Here is a 23916-nt window from a genome sequence, read left to right as displayed (position 1 = left end):
ATATCTGCCATACTTGGTTTGGCAGCCTAGAATAAAAAACTTGCAAATGGTAGCCAAATCTTTTACTAAGTACGGCTCTAAAGCAGGCAACCAAACATCATTAGACCATGGTGCCTAACCATGAGCTCCTAGAGTATGAACATCTCTGAAAATTTTGGAACAAAATACCCAAGGTAGCAAGTGAAAGCAATTTTTTTGAGTGATGTAGTCATGTCAAGTAAAAAATTTTCTTGGGATGGCTTGGGGAAAAAAAATGCATAAAGATGTGCAATATTGCTGTACAAGGATTGATAGAAAATAAATGGTATGCTTGTGCAGTTGCGGATGAAGTAAGTGTGACACCTTTATTGTTCTCTTCTTCATCAAAGTAGTCATCTCTCGCATTGTCAGCTAGCCTTAGGCATATCAACCAGAAGATAGAGGCATCTAGAGACCAGTCCTGGCTGTGGGGCAAGTCGTGTTCAAGTTGTGATATACATTGCTAGTCAAGTGCTTGAGCTCAGTGATTGTTGTCCACAACAGCATCCCTTCAGCAAACAAGGACAACCACCTGCTCTCATCACAACAGCCAAGGGAAGGAATATATTTGAATTGTTTGAGAGATAATTAAACAATGAGTCGATCAAGTTAAAAGTGATATCTAATAATGCTCACACAGTTATGTTGAAGAACACAAAGCATTTAGTGTTTCTGAAGAAAGCATTGAGAGGAATAGATTTGTTTTTGTGAAGATGAAATACTGCATATATACTCAACTATGTTAAATTGAGCTTATAGTTGATGAAATTGGTTCCACTCGGTAAAAGAAAGAAACTTGCCGAAATCAGTTAAGAATTGAGTAAAACCTTTTTGTTTTCTGCAATAATACGAAGTATGAAAGCTTTAACACCAAGTACTGCCACTATGATACACATTTCTTAGATGCCAAAAGCCATTGTTCCACCTAAATATGAAACTCTCTTGCCGCAATCAATAGAAAAACCTGCCTTCAGGAGCCAAATGGATGAAGAAAGAGCACGGCACGGTCCAAGGAAATTTATCATTTTCAGGAATCATAGAAATCATCAGAGTCTTTTGTTTTTGTTCCTTTGAAAGATCCTTGTTTTGTTCTCATATACAAATGACAAAAATTTCCATTCTTGTCCACAGTTGGACGGACTGGAGGGAAATTTTATTGTTTAAGCCATGTAAAATTTGCGGCAATTACAATGACAACTTCAGTCTTTTCCCCGAATGTCGCCAACTTCATTTCGTGGAAAGAGGGCATGTTGATGGTTACTACACCTGAGCCAAAACATCAGTCAAAGGGTCTTTCTACTCTGCACCTTAAACTTCAACGATCATAAGACTAGAAGCTTTTTTCCATACAAGGAATACGGGTCGCATCAGCTGGTGTGATGTACAAGCGTAATTTCATCCAAAGGCTACAATCAAGAAATAGATAATCATGTTGAGAATGAAGTGAGCAATGAAATAGCTAAAGAATTTTCAATGAAAGAGCAGTAATATGGAAAACATAATCCAATGCTGATGCAGAAAATGTGATTGTTGGATCATCTGGATACTTGCAAAATACAATTTAACTGCTGACAATTGCTCTCTTCACTAGACAACATATGTCTTTCTCTTTACTGAATAAGTGAACTTTACTTAAGGCTAAACAGATAAATAAACCGTTCCGCCAAGGCAAAACAACAACAATACAAGCACCCAGAGGTAACCTGGTGAGGAATCCAAGAATAGGCTAGGGCCCTTGAACTGTCCATGTTAAAGCTGTGACACTTTTGTGCTGTAACAATGGTAAATTTATTTTGATCATTTTGTTTTAGTTAAAATGTAAATTATGGTGAAATTTAATTTTGGTATATAATTTGGTAATTGATAATGGATGTAGCAGTTGTGATTTTAGTAGTTAATTCCTGCGTAAATAATTTTAACAGTTATATATTTTAAGAATGAAAAAATGTACTTTTTTATTTATCGTTCCCACTTAAACAGAATTCAGAAAGGGAGGCAATTTTTGGCTGTTTAAGTGGGAGAATTCAGAAACGGACAAGGGAGAGGCAGATCGAAATCAAAGTGTCGATCCAAAAAATGCTTTATTTGTCACAACGATGGCCATTTTAGAAGAGACTATCCAGAGAAGAAAAATTGAAAAATGAAACTAAAGCAGGGAGTGCAGATGTCGCTTCTGAAGGGTATGAGAGTGATAAAATGCTGGTTAGGTATCAGACAAAGCTAGTTTAATAATGGGTTCTAGATTCTGGTTATAACTTTCATATGACACCTAATAAGAATCTACTCTACTTTTCAAGAACTGAACTTTGGCAAGGTACTTATGGTAAATAATGCTTCATGCTTCAAGTGGAGATAAAAGTATTGGAAGTGTGAAGTTGATGTTACATGATAGAACTATGAAAACATTGACCAATATTTGCTACATACCCGAACTAAAGAAAACCCCATTTCTCTTAGTACACTTGATTCACATGGTTTTTCCTATAAAGCTACAAATGACGTTTTGAAGGTGATGAAATGATCCTTAGTAGTCATGAAGGGGAGAAATGAAGAATGATGACTTGTATTACAAGGGAATTCGATTACTGGTGTAGTTACAGTTGCATCACCGAAAGTTGCTGATAAAAGTTTAATTTGACTTCAAAGATTAGCATGTCTGAGTGGATGTGGGCTATTTCAATAGACGAATCAGTATAAATGAGAAGTTTTCGTTATTCTTTTGTACATATATAAATAAGTTATGAAATAAATTAATTCTTAATTCAAAATCTCTTTATGATAGATTATGTATGCCTATTTATGAAATTAAAAGTATATATACGTGTTTATTCTTGATTTAAATGAAATGAGAAGTTTTTTGATTGCTTCATAAAAGTGGACGTAGGCTATCTCAATAGCCAAACCACTTTATATATGGTGTTCTTTTTCTTTCAATATTCTGATTTATTTGATCTGTTGGTCTTTGTTCTCCACCAAGCAAAAATAGACAAAACACTAATATAAATAACACTTCCGCTAAACACATATATTGATATCAATGCAAGATTTCCATTCAGCACATATGCCCTCTGCTTTCTCTGTGGGAGGATTTTTTTGTCACGTAAGGAAACGAAACAATAAATATGTTGAAGTAATAGCTTCCAATCAACAAAAGTAACAAAAATCCTATATCAGTAAACTGCAAGTCTACTACTCATGATGCTATTAATTACCAAACATAAAGTCAGGGTCAGTGGTCAGTTGCAACCACTGTTGTTTTTGGGATTTAACATTTTTACCATTCAATAAATAAAGAAAGAAAGGAAGAAAGTATTGGAGTCATCATGGCTTAAATTATTATTTATAATAGTGTGAGATAGGATATATTAGAAATGGAAAGGTGCCGTGTGTGCCTTTAGTTTAGATTCTGGTGCCAGAATTTTAAGACAGTCTTTTCTTTCATTAGATTCATATGGCGGCAACCCAATCACAAGGTTCAGATCGTACCACTGGTACTTTCAACTACTTAACCCATCATCTCTTTATATAGACTTGTGTATATTTCCATCTTGATCTTCAATTTTTGATTTTTATTCTCTTTTGTTGGTGGGTTTCTTCTATTTCACCAAATGGGTCAAAAAATTGATTACTTTAATGTCTTTGGTTGTGTATTGGGTTGTTTTCTTACTTTCGTGAAAAACTTTATATAAACATCAGGTGTTGCTTGTATGATAAGATCTCTTGTTTTTGAGTTCCTGTTAGGTTGTTTTGTTGATATAATTAGTGAAGGGGCTGCGGGGCTTTGATCGTCTGTTGAGATCTGAGATCTGGATATTGCAACATGAGTATAATTATTGCAAATTTTGGATTTTCGTGTGTTCTACTTTAATGGTTTTTCATAGAGAAATTAAAACCTAGATATCGTTTTGCTTGTGAATGTGTTCCTGGAATTTTGTCAGTGCAAGATATAGTATGGGTGCATTAGATGAAATAGATTGTCTATGGAATGAAATTGTGAATGTTGAAGAAGGAAAACAGGCAACATCTGTTATGTACATGGTGAGAAAATTAAATTAGATATTATATAGTAAAATGAATCTCAATTGTTGCGCCAGGGATCATTGAACGTTGGGAAGAACAAATGTTAATTTGAAAAGAATGAAAACTTTGCTTGAGGATATATGAATTATTTTTGCTTTTTGTTTCTTTGGCTGAATAAATTGCAGAAAATCTTGCTTCTGCTTCTTTTGGCATCTCAGACAGCCACTTGAAGCTCACTGAACCTTATATATTATGTTTACACATAGAATTTGGTTGCTGATGAGTGATGAGTGTGTTGTATTTGTTTTCGTAGCTGTGTCCCTTGTCTTTCAGATCTTGGCATTCTAAATTGTTGAGAGGATACAAGGCTGGTTAATCAATAAGCCACAGTCTCTTACATTAAAATCTATGCATGTCCTGTATATCATGCGTGCATAAATGTGCATGCCTGGATTTGTGCGCAAATATTCATTGCTTAAAGTTTTCCTATTCCAGAATTTAGCTTTGGTTGGTCAATTATTTATACTGCCTCTGTTTGTAAGACTCTACTAAGTCACTGAGCATACTGATCATGGATGCAGAAGAGCAACCTGCAGATCCAGATAACATGAAGGAGCAGGTACTTGTGAGTCCACTACAAGACCTTCCTTTCTATATTTGTTTTTCTGTAATCATTTTGAAGAAGACATTTGTAGTAACCGTCTTTTGCTTATCTATTGTCAGCCTCTTCCAGCTAAGATTGAGAGCTCAGTTTCTCCTAATTCCTCCCAGGGTGCTGCCACTTTAGGACAGACAAGAGAGACTGCTGCTCAAACAGGTTCCTTTTCAGGTGGAGACCGTTCTGTTTATTCGCCTACTATCTATGCACCACAGGCACAGGGATTCTACTATAGAGGTTCGTCTTTCATTTTTATTGGTCTGTCAAGCCAAAGAAATTCAGCTTGATCAGGCCTTGTTGTTTCCTCCAATAAATATCTAATTCTCTTCTTACGTTTGAAGGAGAAAAAATTATTTATGGTCTTGAAATAACAAGGATTTCTTGATTGTTAATTAACAATTTTCATCCATTTTCTTGGTCATTAAGTGTGTAAGAGGTGGTCTAGATATGATGCATATATCTCAGTAGCATTATAAGAGGTGGTCATTCTTATATTTAATTTGTTTATACCTTGTAAAAAATGACTGAAGTGATCAATGGCTAATTTGTGGTGTGACTCTAGGTTATGATAATTTCATTGGTGAATGGGATGAATATGCCCCATATGTCAATGTCGAAGGATTGGAACTTGGATCTCCCGTCAGTATATTTTCCCTCTACCATGCTTTTGCATTTATTCAACAGTTTAAGCGTTTTGTTCATTTTGTCTGATCTTTGATATAATTAGGGGGTTTACAATGACAATCCTTCACTTGTCTTCCATGCTGGATATAGCTACAGTCCGCAAATGCCATATGGACCATATTCCCCTGTCACTACACCTTCTGTAGGTGGAGATGCAAACATGTATTCACCCCAGCAGTTTCCATTCTCTGGGCCACCTTATTATCAGCAGTTGGTTCCACCTAGTATGCCGTATATTACTCCACCAACTCCAGCATCACAACCAGAGATTACCACTTTACTGAGTGCTGACCAACAAAATGACAATATGCTATATGGACCACGTCCTGGTTATCCTCCACCAGTGGGATCTTTCAGTAGAGGCAGCATACCTGGGAATCCTGGTGTGCTTGGCTTTCATGATTTACAGCAGGGGTTTGACGGACTGAGATCTGGAGGACTTTGGTCAGATTGGTCAAAACCCTCTGATAGACAACGGCCTCTGACACCAATATCACCTGCTGTATCTCCACAACCAGTTGGCACATTTGGGTCATTTGGGCAGAATGTTCCTATGGTTGGTTCTACCTCCAATATCTTATGACGTTCTTTTAATTGTTTAACATAATCAATCCGTAACAACATGCATTTGAACTTCAAGCAGCATGCTTTGTACTGTTATTTTAATGCTGACAATTAAATCTAATTTTCTTCAGGCATCCCAACAACAAAGATCAGTCTATGGGTTTGGATCTGGTTTGAACTCCTACAATAGAGGCTATATGCACAGTGGTTTTAACCAGGGCTCCAGTTTTGGTAGTGCATCTATTTCTACGCTGGGAATGAGCAATCGGGCCTGGGTTTCTGTTGACAATAGCAAACGACGTGGGAGGGGTAATGGCTCTCTTTGTGGTTGCAATGGTAATCTTGATATACTTAGTGAGCAAAACCGGGGACCAAGGGCCTCAAAGCCTAAGGGTCAAATGACTGAAGAACAAGGATCTTCTGTTGATAATAACAAATTTAGCAAGGCTACTGTCAAGATTCTTGATGAGTCATACAACAGGCCAGATTTTGTCACTGACTACAAAGATGCTAAATTTTTCATCATCAAGTCATATAGTGAAGATAATGTTCACAAGAGCATCAAGTACAGTGTCTGGGCCAGCACACCAAATGGGAACAAAAAGTTAGATTCTGCTTATCATGAAGCTAAAGAGAAGCAAGAGACATGCCCAGTGTTTCTCTTCTTTTCGGTAAATACTTTTATCCTCTAGACCAGGCCAAGAATACCAATTGGAACAAAATAAAATTAATGCAAACAATGAAATGATGTTGGTATTAAAAATTAGCATCAGTTTTGCATTCGTTGGTTACTTTTAAATGGACCAAGTCTCATTAAGTAGTCATATTTTTTTCATGTTGAGCTGTTTCATAGAATACAATGTCCATTAGTTTCATTTTAATTTTTGTTTTTGAAGGATTATTTTTCGTGAAAATATATGTGGTAAATTTTTGCTTTACATTAGTTTAGGGTGTTGATTTGTGCATTAATCATCTATGGTTTTTGGATGACTACCTTATTTTTTTTTTTCTGTAAAATACTATTGTCAAAAGTGATACTTTTGAAGGATAATTTATTTTAAAAATCTTGTCAGCACTATGTGCTTCATCTTTTTCTAGGGGTGGTGTTTTGCTAGATGTCATCATTGATAGTTTGCTGATGTTCTGATAATGACACTGTTGCATGTCCCAAAAGATTGGTTTCTGCTAGGGAATGGTTAGCAATCTTGGCTTCAAGCAAGACAATTTGAGCAGAAATAACTTGTCTAACCTTCTCTATAGAACTCTTTGACGGTAAAGGATTGCTTAAAAAGGAACTTTAGCTGCTTGTTAGCATACATTTTTGTAGCCTTTTGCTATTGTTGTTGCGCTTCAAAACTTCCAATTTCTTCTTTTGCATTCTCCCTTGCTTTTTGTTCCTCAGAAGATTTTTTATGCAATCAAATGCAGGTGAATGCTAGTGCTCAGTTTTGTGGGGTGGCTGAAATGGTTGGGCCTGTTGATTTTGAAAAGAGTGTGGATTACTGGCAGCAAGATAAATGGAGTGGACAGTTCCCAGTCAAGTGGCATATTATTAAAGATGTTCCAAACAGCCAATTCCGTCACATTGTACTTGAAAATAATGACAATAAGCCTGTGACCAACAGTCGAGATACTCAGGAGGTATGAGTTCATTTGAGCTTCTGGGAGCAATCAAACACTTAATTGTTTTCCTAACAATTTAGGGGCTATTTAGTCACAAACTGGATAATTTGTTCTTTCTCTAGATAAGCCTAGGAATTTAGCTTCCCTCCCTCGCAATTGCAGCTCCAACTTTCATTTCCTAATAAACTTGAAGCTTTTGTGAACTAATTAGTTATTCTTTTCTGGTAAAATCTATGGTCCTTATTCTCACTGCTGAAAAAAAACTCATGTCAATGAGTAATCCTATATTTTGATCCTAGGGACCTTGTGTATTCAGGTGGTACTCATGCAACCAGGACATCTCTTTTGGTTCCAAATAGATCTCTCATTAACGTATGCATTACCTGGCTGAAACCTGAAATTGTAAAAAATCGTATTGGAAGTATCTGCTCATAGGGATCCTAGTTTCTGAGATTTTAAATCATTTCTAGATACGTGAGTCTTGTTTATATCTACCCTGTTTTTCCTATGATTCATTCCATCCCCTGTGTCCAAATAAGATGTCATGGCAGAGGTTGTGTATAATTTTCTCACATATTCTCACAGAATTTTGTTTTGATCTGTGTTATTGCTCTTACGGATGAACATTATTTTGCTTCCTTCAGACTAACATAAAATGTTTTGCAGGTAAAATTGGAGCAGGGAATTGAGATGTTGAACATCTTCAAGAATTATGAAACCGATATGTCAATCCTAGACGATTTTGATTTCTACGAAGATCGTCAGAAAACCATGCAAGAAAGGAAGTCAAGACAGCAAGCTAGCCTGATGACTGTAGGATTAGTTGGAGAAAATGATCATAGAAATGCTGTTACATATTCTACTGATTTCATCAAGCAGATGTCTAAGAGCTTTGCTCAAGTTGTTCGCTTGGACGAGGGTAATAAACAAGGCACTGGTACTGAAAGACCTACCTCTGCCTCTGAAGGTTCTTTGGGTGCCAGAGTTACACTAGAAGATGCCCGCCCAGCTACTGTATCTTCTGCTCAAATTGGTTAGGAAAGAAAATCTGTGGGGGGGATTGAGTATGTGACGAACTTCAATTCTACTCTCTTTACTTTTTAATTGTTTTGTGAAAGGTAGATCCTTGATGTCTTCGCGTTCATTGGAGTGCTTTAGTAACTGAATGAACGGTCTTGCAAGTTTTACAGGCTGACAAGCTTCTTGTATAATATGTCCCCAAGTTCCGCTTCTTAATTGTAGTCACTAGGGCCTGTCTCTTTCTTTACTTTTTGAATGAGTGTAGTTGCATATAGATATTGGCTGACGTCTTGCATTTGTAAAGTTCCATATCTTTTCAGGCAGTTTAATAATGGAATACAGTAGAAGGCGTTAATGCAAAACTTTTTCGTTACATTTCTTTTAATGATCCATAATTTGGTCCATTATAATGGCTACTGTTGTTGAGGAAAAACTTATGCAGTTCCTTGGGAAACATAGCTCTACATTTTTTTGACAGGAAACAAGCTAGTGAGGGCTGATGGTATGTCATTATCTATGTTGAGTTATTGTTTTAGTGACATGGAGGTACATGCTGTTATTGAAGAACATGACAAGTATGGAATTAGTGACACTATTGTGGCTTTATTTGTTTTCTTATTATTTATGAAAGCATTTGTTTTATCTTCCTGTTTTCATTTTAAAGAAAATTACGGAATAGAAAGGTCAGTAGAAGTTCTGGAATTGGTAGAACCGCATGCATACGCAAAGTCTTAAGAGTGACTGCATTTAGACAACCTCTCTGAAGGTCTTTTTTTGGTAGGATCATGATTTTGGGCAATGGATTTTTATTTTTATATATATTTTTGATGTAGTTAATGTAAAATTTATGGAAGGACTATTGGTTTTTGTCTAGTGGATTTAATACAGTGAAGTTTGTAGAACAACTCCCTGACTGTATATTCTAGTGGCAACATTGTTGTTAATACTTTTCTTTCTTCATATTTTTTTCTTAGTATAAACTATTTGTTTTATTCTTGGAGTTTTCATATTTCTCCCTCCATGTTTCTTTGGCTCTCATGATTGTTTATCAGGGGCAGAAAATAAATTTGAAATGTAACTGGGAATTCAATCCCATTCAGTGTGATATCTCATACTCATTGAATGTTTTGTTGCAATAAAATTATATACACTCGTTTTTTGATATTCAATTAAATATTTAAATGATATATCATCGTATGACTGAATGTTATATTATTTAAATATTTAATTATGTATTCAAAATTATGTATATTAAGGATTGCTCTTCTACTTGTTTGCATTTTTTATGGCATGAACCTTATCAAGAATCCATTTGTGGCTTTGAACTGCAGAAGTTAAGCGAACAACTTTCAGTATGGTTGTGTTCTCTTGTGGCTGGGAGTAAGAATTAGGAATATTTTAAACAAATTTTAATATTTTTCACTTAATATTTACTTATTTTTATATCTGGTTGACGGAGGACAGCTCTGCGAACATGGAAGTCGTGAAACTTAAGAAGAGTTGAAATCCCATGTGTGGATTATAGTCTTAATTTATAATCTGCATATGGAAAATCTTATAATCTGAATGAATTTAAGATAATAGATGAGTGAAGTAAAATGAGCAGAGATCACGTTTTTTTATGCATGAAGATAAGTGGGTAGGGTTTCGTGCTTGTGCATATCCTCTTATCCATGAAAATGACAATATCAATCATATGCATCTTTTGTTTTGGCGGCTATGTGAAGACGGGATATTCATGATAATTGATTTGCCTTTCCCTTGAATGTTCTCCACCGTAAACACACACAGGGCTTCATATTTTCTTAAAATTCACATCCTTGTTTTACTGATGAATTTTCGTTTGTTAAAACAATACGAAGTGACCCTTTTTCATATACACGTATAAAAGACATAGAAATAGGTTAAAGGTGTTAAAAGAGCTAACCAAGACGCACAATTACAGTCTGCCAAGACCGCCAACATCGAAACTGTCCCCTAAAGAAGAGGTATCATGTGGTCACGATGATGTAAATACACAAACACAAGCAAAGCCAAGCCAACCAAAGAGAGATGGATCAAATCTCGGTTTCATCTTCTTACGACTTCTGGCGTCAAAACCTTTACGGAGGTTATGCAAGTCTCGTCGCTTTACTCATCATTCTCTTTTACCAACTCTTCAAATTCTCTTTTTTCCTTTCCCCTTCTCGCTTTAGAATTACATCACGCAGTATTTCTTCCCCTTCTTCTTCTCCTGCTTCATCTATTGATGTGGCTTCTCAGTCAAGGTAATTCTTTTAATATTCTATATTCTGTTCTTGTGTTGTGCATTTATGCATCTTATTTTTGTTGGGGTTTATCTCTACTGGGTTGGTTTGTTTTACTCTTAAGAATTGTGTTCAAATTTCTCCACTTTCTTCATTGTTCTTATGCTTTGGTGTTTATCTTTATTGGGCTGCCCTCATGTGTCTGTAATTTACTGCTGAAGGCATAATTTCTCGTCTAAGTGTCTTTTTTCTTCAATTATTTATGTGATTATCTGTCTTTGCTAACCCTATTTTTCTTATCTCATAGCTCGATAGTTGATTCTGTAAGGACTTGAATTTCAACTTAATTGAACTATTATGCGTGAATGCGTTCTAATTGTGAAATCAAATTTTTATATCCGTATGTCCTAAAATTTTACTTTTGCAGTATATCGAAGATTGTTTCAGATGCAGATTTAAAGTTCTTAATAGAAAATCTGGAGGAGAAATTCAATCAAAATGAGAAATGGGAAAATGTAGTCGACAAAAGAAACAATCTTGTGTCCTACACTGCAAAATGCTGCAGACCCAAGGTTACCTCTCTTGTGCTTGTTCCGTCTTGAAAGTTTGAAACATTCAAATGATTATGAGCTGCGCCTTCATTCTAGATTATAAGAAATTTTTTTCATTTTTCAACCTATTCTTGTGGGTAAAAACTGTGTCCCTCTTGTTCTCTCTTCGATGAACAGCCTTTATTTGTTAACTGAATAACGAAAATGAAGTTCCATACGGTAACCATAAAATGAAGTTTCTTCATAGTTGAATTTGTTTCTTTCTTTGTGTTGTGTTACAAGTTCATTTTGGTCTTTTGATAGCATTTAGTTTGGATTCCTTGTTAAACATAGGATTAATGGAACCATTTCCATTTTGCTGCTTTTATGAATTAAAGTAATTGACTTGGATTGCTGTTTCTTTGTTGTTGCCTGAAGGATGGTCCTCTGAAATACTTGAGTGTCACAGTATTTGAAAATTGCTCCCCCGACGTTCTAAGGGATTTTTACATGGACAATGATTACAGAATGCAGTGGGACAGGACTGTTGTTGACCATAGGCAACTGCAGGTTGATAGAAGCAATGGAACTGAAATTGGCCGTACAATAAAGAAATTTCCACTCATGACACCAAGGGAATATGTATTGGCTTGGAGACTATGGGAAGGAAGAGATGAAACTTTCTACTGTTTTACCAAGGTGATGTCAACATAATTCAACAAAATCTTGTGACAACTAACTACATGTGTTGACATATTAATTTGAAATCTCTTGTGAAATATGTGCCTTTCAATCTTTTCAGATAGCTACTCATTTTGTATTATTATATTTAGTGGAAAATGTGTGCTTCTGCATTTTTTCCTTATTTTAAAATTTTTTAAAGTTCTGTTGTTGTTTGTTCAATATATATTCTAAGTTCTTACATCTATGAAAGAGAAGGTGATTAGGCTTTGTGTGAAATAAATGAAATGACTGGCAGTAACCTCTAAAATGAAAAAAAAGCACAGTTAAATTCTCTGGTTGGCCAATTGTTACTTGTGCATCTAATGGTTATTTATTTTTGCTGCAATTTTAGGAGTGGAGAGTTTTGAGATGTTTATCCACAAAGTCTTATTTCAACTAGTATAACTTTTCATTCTAACTTTTTTTATGGCCATAATTAGGAATGTGAACATCCTTTGGCTCCACCACAGAGGAAGTATGTCCGTGTGACTTATTTTAGATCTGGATGGCGTCTACAAAAGGGCAAGTGTTTTAATTACTATTTTTCCCAACTCAAATCTAGCATTTATTAGTTTCCGTAGTGATTTTATTCCACTTTACCTCTTTCTCTTAGACACATACTTACAATCAATGTTTTTAGACCTGAACTGAGTATTAATCGAGTGAAGGGGTCAGTTTAGGTCAACTGAAAATCAAACCAATTATTGTTAAAATAAATAATAAAAATAATATCCAAAACTATTTTGTCTATTTAATAATTAAATGTTAAATCTGAATAACATTTAATCAAAATTGAATTTAGCTTGATGGTCAAGCATGTCCATCTTTACTTATTAGGTGTTGGATTCAAACCCCAACAATCAAACTGTGAATCGAGATGGTTCTAGCAGTTCAACTGTAGTTCACCCTACTTTTGAAGTCTAACCTGAAATTGGGCAAGCTTGGATTGTGCTTGCCCTTGGGTCCCAGTTGGATTCGTCCAATTGATTGGTCCGATCTAGTTTTTAAATCCATGCTCACAGCCATAAACATTGTGTATCATGTTTATGTTTAGGATTTGTTTTGTTTTCTATATGTTGTGGGAAGATCTATCTATGCTTACACTTCAAATTCAATTGTACAAAATGTAGCTATCAAAGGGTAAATTTAATTCACCTTTCATGAGGTTTGGCCTAATTATAGGTGAATCCTCTTGGTTTTAGAAAACAGATGGAGAGATTCTCTCTTAATTAAAGGTAGAGATCCTCCCTCTTGGACTAGATTCTAATAAAATTTACCTTTATAAAAAAAATTTCGTTGGTGTGTGTAGTGGAACTGTTTGCATAGTATCTGTGATTATGACATGTTGGTTGTTAAAGGAAAGGGAAAGGGAGTTTGATCAATTTGTAACAATTTCTTTTAATTACAGTACCTGGTAGAACTGCTTGTGAGATCAAAATGTTTCACCAAGAAGATGCTGGTTTAAATGTTGAGATGGCAAAGCTGGCTTTTAAAAAGGGAATATGGAGTTTCGTGTGTAAAATGGATAATGCACTACGCAAATACACTGTGACCAATCATCCTCAGACAAGTCCTGTTTCAGCTGTCAGTCTGATTGAAAAGGTTTGGACTGAACAATATTTATCTTTAATATTTTCTTGAATATGAGAAATTCAGTTGATATGTTATAACTCATGTTTAATACAGTGACCAACGAGAGTTCATCTCTTATGTTAGTTCATATTGCCTGAATACAACCTCTTTGAAATTATGTTTCCATTTAATCTATGGCTTAATGTACTGTTGTCGTTTTATCTATAACACAGCTAGGTGCACTGTTCAAAAGCCAGTATAATGATCATTTACAGTATTCAATGTCTGAAAAGCTTATTCTTTTGACTAATTGTGATCAAATTTGCTTCATTAATGTAAGAAAAAATGCTGTATGGAAGTAATGAGTTGCCTTACTAAAACGGAGAGTTGGCGGAAAGTGAAAGAGCAGATAAATTTGGTTCATATGTTTTGCTTTTATTAACACAAACTGAGTCAGAGTAGGAATATGAGATTGTTTCTTTACCTGGATGTATTCTTTATTTCAATGGTTGAGACAACTAAAGGTCTTTGCCTACAATTTGTAAGGTCGTGTTTCTGGTAGTTGATTCTGGTTGACCTGTTATCTTAGCTAGGGCATTTAGTTTTCATTGGTTTTCGGAATTGCGAATATGGGACTATATAGAGGTCCAAGTTCAAAATGATCTTATAACTCGTGTTTTCTTTATTTGTGTCTGCATGTTTCCGCATATGCTAATTTTTTTTCCCTGTTCCACCTGCATATGTAGTTTCCCGTTGGATTAGAAGCAATGAATTCTCCACAAAGTGCAGAGGCAGTTCCCATCGCTGGGTACCCTGGTGAAGCCAAACAGAAGAGATTAACTAGAAGGCCGTCGAAGGAACTGTTGGCTAAAGGTTTGCTAATTCTCGGGGGTGCAATCTGCCTGTCTAGAGGTCACTCTGCGTTGGGTGCTAAAGTTGCTATGGCTTATATATTAAAAAAGCTGCATAAGCGTGGCACACCATCCAGCCAAAATGGGGCAGGTTGAACTTGAGCTAAACAACATTTCTATGTTATCACAACCAAATTTCTTGGTTGTTTGCTTCCTACAGTCGTACTAAACGGCTATCAGCTGCAATACATGGAGTCTAAGAAAGACTTTTAACTAAATATATGTAATAAACTCTGTTTAACTTGTTCTTCTTTGGTGTAAATATAATTGAAAATAGTTCTGAATTTTGCATAAGGAATGAAGTTTAAAAAGGTTCTGAGATGAGATTGAAATCTAAATGAAAGAACATTTAGATGTGAGAGGTATATATGTGTGTGTGTGTCGTTTTCTTGCCTTCCTATTCCACCAACCATAAAACCATTTCTAACAACGTTAGTCGGGCCGTTTCTACATTTTTAACATGAGCAAAAAAATTGAAGGGCTTAATAATTGATCTTAAGGAGAAAAGGGTGTCCATGGAATTGAATAAAAAACAAGAAAATGATATTTTAAAAAAAAAAAGAAGCAAATTTGGCAAAAAGGGCAGACAGAGATGTGTAGGAAAAGATTGAAAATGGAAATTAAATATACAGAGAGACGTGTGTTTGAGTTGAATGGTGTTGAGCATGAAGATGGTGACGTTTAGTAGACATAATTTGCGAAGAAGACAAGATTCAGTTTGAGGGAGGGAGCGTGATTAATATAAATGGATGGTGTCTACAAAACAGTTGAAATACGCGGGCATTGAATTTCTAAGTCCGAAAAATATTCACAACTATCATTTCTCTCTTACTTCTCCTTACCTTTCGCTACCTCCATCTCTCTCTCTCTCTGCAATTTCATGAAACTTTTTTTATTTTCACTCTCTTTCTCTTCTTCACCTTTTTCAGCCTTTGCTTCTCTTTTATTCTTTTTATGTTGCTTCTCCAAACTTAGCTATCATATGTCAAACAAAAAACAAAAACCCCCCTTGCTGGTGAAAAATAAAAAAAGCTTCAACGAATAAATCTAGGAGAGCCAATTTGTTTTTGGAGGTTGTTATTGTTCATAGATGAACAGCTCTTCCTCCTTTAGATTTCTCCATTCTTTTCTTGATTCAGATGCGGACTTAGGCAGGAGTTAATAATATCACCTTCTTTTAATTTGTTGCTTTGAGAGGAAAAAAAAAAGAAACATGTTTTATACTCTTCTTGTGATGATCAGATTCCTCATTTTCTCTCTTGGGATCCTTGCTACTCATGTCCTTTCAAAGACAGACCCCAGCGATGGTATATTTATGCGCATTCATTCATTTTATCTTCTTTTTTTCTTAAACAATTTTTATATATGGCCATTCTTCTCTTGATCTCTAATATGATCATGAATGTGCTTTGAATTAGAAATTATTTGCTTTTTTTTTTTTGGTTAAATGCATAAGGAACTGGAACGGGGTTTGTCAATGAATGCTTTTTTATTGATTATTGATGAACTAACAATATCATTCATTATCTACCCTGTTTGTTTCCAGCGATAATCTCGAGGACAAGCAGAAAGAAAATTCTGTTTCAAAGATGTTTTTTTATATTCTTTCATTTTTACCAATTCCTATAACATTCATTGTCTTTGAAAAACATACATTGCTCCATAATTAGCTTTTTTATGCTTTCTTGGTGAGTTTCTCTGCTAATATCCAGTATTATATATGCTGCCAAAATTTACATTTTTTTTTGCTGGAACAAATTAATTTATTGAGACACAGGACAATGTCTCCAAGAATCTAATATTTGCTAACATATAACTGTAATTTGCAGCTTCTGCACTTAATGTAATGTTTATCAGCTTAAATTCTCCTAAAAAACTCAGTGGTTGGAAAGCCAAAGGTGGTGACCCTTGTGGAGATTCATGGAAAGGGATTACCTGCTCAGGCTCTAAAGTAACTGAAATGTATCATGTTAATCCTAGCTTTATTTGATTCAGGGCTTATAGTTAACATATTTGATAGGATGTGTCTGAAATTTCCTAGTAAAAATTATAATTTTGCAGAAACTTATCTGGCCTTGGACTCAGTGGGCAAATGGGTTACCAGCTATCAAACTTGAAATCTCTCACCACCCTGTGAGATTTTTCTTCTCAAGTAGTAGCACATTTTATTTTTTTTACTTATTTACTAAAAGGACATCTTCTCAAGGAAATGCACTTTGTCTTAGTACAGTGATATGAGCTCAAACAACTTCAAGGATAGCATACCATATCAACTTCCTCCAAAACTCAAATACCTGTAAGTCATCTGCGAACTTTTTTGCATTTTTGCATATTAATTGTTTCACCCCGGAAAAACAGAATTTGGAACAAAATGGATGATATGGTGAAGCTACTTTTATCATAATACTGAGTTGAATTTTGTCATATCTTCACTTGAATGACTGCATGCTAATCTTATGAGCTTGTTGTTCAGGGACCTTTCTAAAAATGGCTTCAGCGGTAGTATGCCTTATTCAATCACTCAGTTATCAGAGCTCAAGTACCTGTAAGAAAACTTAACCAGTAATCTTTGTGCCATAGCTTTCCCAATACGGGCTTTTGTTTCTCAATATTATGTTGGCGATTGCAGAAATCTTGGACATAATCACTCAACGGGCAAGTCAGAAACTTAATAAACTTGAATCAATATAACTAGTCCTAACATGGAAGAAAATGGATTTTTTTTCTCTTCCTGATGCTTCCATCTGTTACGAGCAACTTAATTATAGTCCAAGAAAAGCAAGCTATTGATCTTGCATTAAGTAACAAAATGCCAAACTCTTAATCGTTAAAATTCCAGTTGGGAGATAGTTCATAGTATGAAATGCAAGTACTAAATAGCGGTTAAGAATCATTGTTGATTTGTTGAGGTGAGAAGTTCTTTCATGGAAACAACCAACTGCCATTGTTGAGTTGAAAATACAATGTTAGTTTAAGAAAAGCAAGCTACCATAGAGCTTTATTCACTGAAAGGAAGGTAAGATTTGTGAGTTATAAGCTGATCCTGTACTTTGATCACCCTTTGTTCTGCACTATATTGGGAAAGTTAAAGTAGAATGGACGATGGATGATTCTGCTTGATTGAGGTTGCCACTTCTGGGGTTCTAAAGGGTAGAAAATATAGAGTACAAGATAGTGTAAAATGAGTAAATAATAATCTCACATTTCATCAAAGAAATAATTACATTTTATCATCTTCATCTTCCTTTGTAAACTCATAGAGAACAAGATTTTCTTAAAATTGCTTTGGATAAATTATGTGGTTTTCCATTGGCAAGTATCTGCCTATTTCGATCTTGTATTCTAGTTTTCTAATTCATAAGTTGGCGTACAGGGATCTATCCATGAACAAACTGTCAGGTGAACTACCACAAACTTTTTCATCACTCTCAAAACTTAAAAAACTGTAAGCAGCACTTACATTTTACATTTAGATAGGTAAGTTGTTGTTCCATCTTTTGGATCACTTTGAAACAAATTTTGTTCTTTGTACAGATTCTTGCAAAACAATCAATTTACTGGTTCTATAAATGTCCTTGCCAGTCTTCCTCTAGAGAAATTGTAAGTGGAGCAGTTTAAAATGTTGCAAAAGTGATACCAATATGTCCTCTTGTTTGAGTTATTCCGTTTCCCAATTGGTTTGTACCTTTTTACATACGTTTAACAGAGTTTGATCACTTTTTGGTTTCTTTTTATTCTGAAAATCCTTTTTGATTATCAAGGAAACAAAGCTTCAGAATATATATATCACATTCTTCTGATGCATTTGTGATTACTTCTATAAAAATGGTTTCAAACTGAACGTGCTGAAGCAAAATGGGACTCTTACATGCTAAATGCTTATTCTAATAACAACTCAGGAATGTTGAAAACAACAAATTTACTGGCTGGGTCCCTGAGGAATTGAAGGATATTGCTAAGTGAGTGCCCTTTTGAAATTTGCATAGGATTGAGATTGATATCTTAACTTGTTCTTTTCTGACAATGTTTTATTGTTCTTTTTGTTGCCTCCAGAACTGGTGGAAATAATTGGTCATCTGGGCAGGCACCTCCTCCTCCTCCTGGTGCAAAGCATGTTGCCAAGAAAAGTCCGGCAGACTCTTCTGATGATAGTTCTTCTTTGTCATCTTTAATTATAGCAGCATCAGTTTTGGGTGGATTGACACTAGTTGCTGTTCTGATTGCTCTGTTTACAAGAAAAAAGTCTTCTCCATCTTCTCATTATTTTGATGAAGAGAGGGCTAGCCAAGGAAGAGCCTTTACCCCCCTTGCATCACAGGAACTATCCAAACACCAACAGTCTTATAGCATTGACAACACATCTGATTTTTCTGGTAATTTGGCAGGTGATTATTTGTTTATGCCTCATGAGTTGGTGATTGGTTATAAGATTTTTCATTATTCTTTGAGTTATAATCTACTCACTGATGATATTTGTCTTCTTATATCCATTTGAAACCTCATAATAATTGGTGACAGGGAAGAGAACATTTTATCCTCCACCTCCTCCAACTGACTTTTTAAAGTCTTTTGAGAGAACTACTTCAGTTGATCTTAAGGATCACCTTGCTGATAGGGATTATATTCCTCATAAGGATCCCCTCACTGACAGGACAAACTCTCTCCATGACAATGAATTTGCAAATCGTCTTAAAGCCAAAAGAACTACCTCTGCTCGTGTCATAGTGTATTCTTTGACAGATTTGCAGACAGCTACTGCTAATTTTGCAACAGGGCGCCTTCTTGGTGAGGGGACTTTTGGGCGTGTTTATAGAGCTAAGTATCCTGATGGGAAGGTATGCTTTTGGTTGGTAATGTTATTGGAATTTCTTTATCCTTTCTTTCTCAAGTACAGACTTTCCTGTGGATCTTTGCACTTATATAATATCTGTAGCTGCTGACAATTTTATCAATTGGAGTTTGATTTACTGATTTCTGGGACAATATGCATTTTAATAACTGCATCTACTGTCTGTTTATCAGGTGTTAGCTGTGAAAAAGATTGATTCCTCTCTTTTTCAAGGAAATAAAGCTGAAAAATTTTCAGCACTTGTTGCAAACATCGAAAAGATTCGTCACATGAACATCGCTGTACTTGCTGGTCATTGTTCAGAACAAGGGCATAACTTATTAGTTTATGAGTATTTCAGGAATGGCTCACTTCATGAGTTTCTACACATGACAGACGACTTCAGCAAACCACTAACTTGGAACACAAGAATCAGAATTGCTTTGGGCACAGCCCGGGCTATTGAGTAAGTCCATATATATACGTACATTGATACTCAACTTGATTCATAATTTAGCATAATAGCCTATGATAAATTTTTTGTTTAGGTATCTCCATGATGCTTGTTCTCCATCTTTACTGCACAAAAATATCAAGTCGTCTAATATATTGCTTGACCTTGAGCTCAATCCTCACCTCTCGGACAATGGCTTCGCAAGCTTTCATGAGGTTATTATTTCTAGAAATTAAACATATTTTGGTATTTTAAGCATAGTTTGAACTGGAGTTGCTATTAGTTTTACAAAGGCCTGCCTGCCAGTGGAGCTAGTCATGTGGGTGAATTTTTCTGTTCAGGATACAAGCAAAAACCTTGGTGTGGGATATAACGCTCCAGAGTGCACAAGGCCATCAGCTTATACAGTGAAGAGCGATGTTTACAGTTTTGGGGTGGTAATGTTGGAGTTACTGACAGGACGGATGCCTTATGACAGGTGATAGCAAAATCCACATATTCACTAACATAGTATACAAAATCTTGTTACCTAACATTGCTATATATGTTGTTTCCACTTTCCAGTAAAAAACCAAAATCTGAGCAATGCCTAGCCCAGTGGGCTGCTCCGCAGCTACATGACATCAATGCATTGGGAAGAATGGTCGATCCTGCACTGCGAGGACTCTACCCTCCCAAGGCCCTCTCCAGATTTGCTGATATTATTGCCCTCTGTGTTCAAGTGAGAATTAACCTCATTTTCAAAAATCATACTTACAAGTAACATCATCTTTCTTTCAAATTTTTTGCTACATATTATGACAATTTTGGTTGTGTTTCTGTACTAGCCCGAGCCTGAATTCCGGCCAACTATATCAGAGGTAGTCAGGGCATTGGAACGTGTGGTGCAACAATCAAGTATGAACATGAAAGACGATCTTACAGCCTCTTGTCGGACAGAGGATTCCGACTGTTATTGATGATGAGTCTTCTATTAATTTATAACATATTTTTTTTAATTTTTTGTACAACAGGTTCGATTGAAGGAGAGTCATTCTGATCTTGTTCTTTATGCCTCCTGAATATATGGCATTGATAGTTAGAAAAATTTAGATACAAGTTTTAAGTTCCGAAGGCCGTTTCTCACTTTTGCTGTTTTGATTTTACTGTTATGTGTTTGTAATTGTAAATGCACCAAATATGTGTGCAAGTTTTGGAAACCAATCAATTATTTAAATTTTTTATTTCTGAAGCATATTTAGTTTTTGGTAATTAAATGGTTGGCCAAAAGACTTATTCTCACCGAAAGTTTAGTATAAACTCAAACTCACACACTAATTTTTAGAAATCTAAATATTTATTTGTCTATTAAATTTTGTTATTACTATGAAAGATAAAATTATCATTTTTAAATTTAATTTAAACTCATATTTTATAAATACCTTTAAGTTTTAAAATTTTTATTTTTTTCTCTCTAACTTCATATTTTTTAGGTTTAAAAACTAATTTTTTCCCTTTAAATCTAAGATTGTAAACTTTCATCTTCTTATATAAAGACCGTTCGTTTTCATCTTTTACAAAGACGATTGAAGAAGGAAGGGAGAGTGACTGGGAGGGAGAGTCAACGACAAAGGGAAGGAGAAAAAAAATCTTAAAGAGGAAATGATCACTTTTTAAACTTTGGATAAAAAAAATTATTAGATTTTTAAACTAAAAAGAGAAATACAATAAAATTTTAGTTTTTTAAAAATATTTTTAATTAAATGATAATTTTATCTTTAATTATAATAGTAAAATTTAAGAGACGGGTAAATATTTAAATTTTTAAAAGTTAACCTATGTGAGAGGATTTATGTCAAATCTTGGATGGGAAAAGTCTTTTGGCGTGAATTGTAATTTAGCAGACAAGGCTTCAACAAATTTATTGGATGACTTAAATTGATTCAAGATCTTTGGCTAAGCAGACAAGGCTTGCCCTTTTAACTTTTGATTTTTTTCCAAGTTTCAATTTTCACGTAATCTTGCAAACTCCATCAATATAACGGTGGCATATGCATATGAACTTGTACTAATCAACAAAGATTAACACATATTAATGCCACCGTCACAAATTTAAAAGATTCGGACATAGACTTTTGATATTTTTAAACACCATATATAACTTTATTTCAAATTAGAAACGAAAATTCTCATACCTCTTAGCTTATGGGTTTTTTTTTTTTTTTTAATTTTATTAATAAAGGCTTGCTTTTGGTAGGTTCCTTCACGTAGGATAATGCGCTTGATAAAGACTGACCACCAACTACAAGTATACACATACACATGCTATTACATGAATGTGTACATTTATTGATTATGGTTTATGGTTGGCCTTAAAAAACCCAAAAAGGCAGATTTAATAAAATTTGTCATTGACAGCTCAATTTGGGATACAAAATAAATGTTAGAGAAATAAAGAATCCAATTGATGGGGAATATGAGAGTAACTTGTTGGAATTATTTATTTAATTCTAATATTAGATCTATATATTAACAACGATACCCAACATATTGTTGATGATTTAGGTCATGTGATTAGAACCCATTTTGTTATAATAAAATAAGGTTATAAAGTTTTTTAGGCTTTAAACACATCTCATTAATATTATTTTGATATGGGTTTTGTAATATATATAAACTATATTATTAGATTTTATTATTTATGGTGGGGTGATATAAAATTTAATAATTTTAATATTATTACATCCCATCATTGAATAGTTTGAGAGGATGGGTTGATATAAAATGTAATAATGTTAGTATTGTTACATCCCATTATTTATAATATATTTTAAACAGTAATAAATAGGTTGAGGTCTCATTCTAACCCTTAATTTTTCAACTTGCATTATTATACACATTTCATCATTGAATAGTTTTAAGAGTCTTTCTCTGCAAGTGGGTTTTAGGCGTGGAAGATAATCAGCCACACGACTTTGCGTTACTATGGATTTAGATGTGCTCCCGAAACTAAATCTTTCTTTATTGATTAGACATAAAATCTTAGTTTGGTGAATATAGTTCAATCTCATTATTAAAAATTGTAAAAATTAAAGTTTCACAGTTTGACTGCATCTAATGTTACGGATTTAGTCTCGCTTCTGTCAATCTGGATTGTAATAAGCAAGTATAATTGTTGATATTGAGGCCGAATCTCGTAAGTGATTGTTGATATTGTAACAATTTTTAGACAGAAGCATTGATGGCAGAACAATTGAATCCATCATTGATGGTTTATACTTTATTATTTGTTATTGTATATATGTATGTACATATATTTAAACAGACTTGAAAGATCATATTAGACATTAGCTGTATCCTTTTTTAGGGCAAATTAAGTTCTTTTTATATATATATATTTTTTTTATAGGTCAATAGGTTTGGGTCATTTCAGAATTATTATGGACCAAATTCAACGGCCAATTAAGTTTGGGTTAAGTTGGGTGTTGAGTTATTTGAATGGTCAAGCAGATTTATCAGACCCTATTCATATCTGACTAGAATCCATATTTTTTTTTTTCTGATTTTCATTCCATATTTCAATGTGAATTGACATGATATATCGCCTAAGTGACCTCTATTATGAAAATTTATTTTGATTTAATATGAACATAAAGTAAAGAATTGCATAATTTATGTCTAAATCTGTATAATTAATAATCGACCCAAAGGAAGTTTATTTTTTTGCTTAGATGTTACCCTTGTGAGGTAATTTTGTTTAATGTTATCCATGCATGTAATGGTCGACCCAAAGGAAGACATAATGTTGGCAGGATTTTTTTTTTTTAATATTAAAGTTAATTTACCTCAAATTAGAGAGTGTCATTTTCAGTTGGTATTTTTATCCAAAAACTAAATATCAATGGTGTGTTCGATTCCTCATCAGCCCCTTTTTTTTGTTTGTTAAATTGTTTTTTTTATTTTTCCATGATCATGTTTTCGAGTTTATTTATATTATCAATGCATTGCATGAGTAATTGTGAGCTTTCTTTTTGTTTTGCATTTTTCAGTAAATGTTTCTTCAATATCTGTCAATTTGAAAAGCAT

At 34.4% G+C, this 23916-nt stretch overlaps 3 protein-coding genes across 11 annotated transcripts; all 3 read left to right on the top strand.

Annotated features, from left to right (window-relative positions):
• The first annotated feature begins 3317 nt into the window (after positions 1-3317).
• LOC123206716 (YTH domain-containing protein ECT4) lies at positions 3318-8960 on the top strand. 8 transcript variants are annotated; one of them, XM_044623944.1, is made up of 8 exons: positions 3318-3509; positions 4620-4663; positions 4762-4933; positions 5259-5335; positions 5424-5936; positions 6076-6615; positions 7373-7585; positions 8234-8960. In XM_044623944.1, exons 1-8 carry the CDS (start codon positions 3470-3472, stop codon positions 8603-8605), a joined length of 1971 nt encoding a protein of 656 aa, XP_044479879.1. In that variant the 5' UTR covers positions 3318-3469; the 3' UTR covers positions 8606-8960. The 8 variants fall into 8 exon arrangements, with proteins under 8 accessions (XP_044479879.1, XP_044479888.1, XP_044479914.1 ...); XM_044623953.1 differs by having other exon boundaries at positions 3357-3509; positions 4620-4657; XM_044623979.1 differs by having other exon boundaries at positions 3357-3509; positions 4534-4657.
• A 1373-nt stretch (positions 8961-10333) lies between these two features.
• Positions 10334-14893, top strand: LOC123206790. The gene is made up of 6 exons (XM_044624035.1): positions 10334-10854; positions 11261-11405; positions 11802-12062; positions 12527-12608; positions 13495-13688; positions 14405-14893. Exons 1-6 carry the CDS (start codon positions 10640-10642, stop codon positions 14663-14665), a joined length of 1158 nt encoding a protein of 385 aa, XP_044479970.1. The 5' UTR covers positions 10334-10639; the 3' UTR covers positions 14666-14893.
• A 466-nt stretch (positions 14894-15359) lies between these two features.
• On the top strand, positions 15360-21102 carry LOC123206704 (protein STRUBBELIG-RECEPTOR FAMILY 5-like). Of its 2 annotated transcripts, XM_044623915.1 has the most exons (16): positions 15360-15876; positions 16399-16531; positions 16631-16702; positions 16800-16865; positions 17043-17114; positions 17943-18014; positions 18104-18169; positions 18469-18528; positions 18623-18954; positions 19088-19404; positions 19592-19863; positions 19946-20066; positions 20193-20329; positions 20416-20572; positions 20679-20748; positions 20865-21102. In XM_044623915.1, the coding sequence occupies exons 1-16, from the start codon at positions 15783-15785 to the stop codon at positions 20888-20890; spliced, it is 2067 nt and encodes a 688-aa protein (XP_044479850.1). In that variant the 5' UTR covers positions 15360-15782; the 3' UTR covers positions 20891-21102. The 2 variants fall into 2 exon arrangements, with proteins under 2 accessions (XP_044479850.1, XP_044479842.1); XM_044623907.1 differs by having other exon boundaries at positions 20679-21102.
• The last annotated feature ends 2814 nt before the right edge of the window (positions 21103-23916 follow it).

The sequence above is a fragment of the Mangifera indica genome, chromosome 2, assembly GCF_011075055.1.
Source record: "Mangifera indica cultivar Alphonso chromosome 2, CATAS_Mindica_2.1, whole genome shotgun sequence".
Taxonomy (NCBI): domain Eukaryota; kingdom Viridiplantae; phylum Streptophyta; class Magnoliopsida; order Sapindales; family Anacardiaceae; genus Mangifera; species Mangifera indica.
This window is presented reverse-complemented; position numbering and strand designations above follow the sequence as displayed.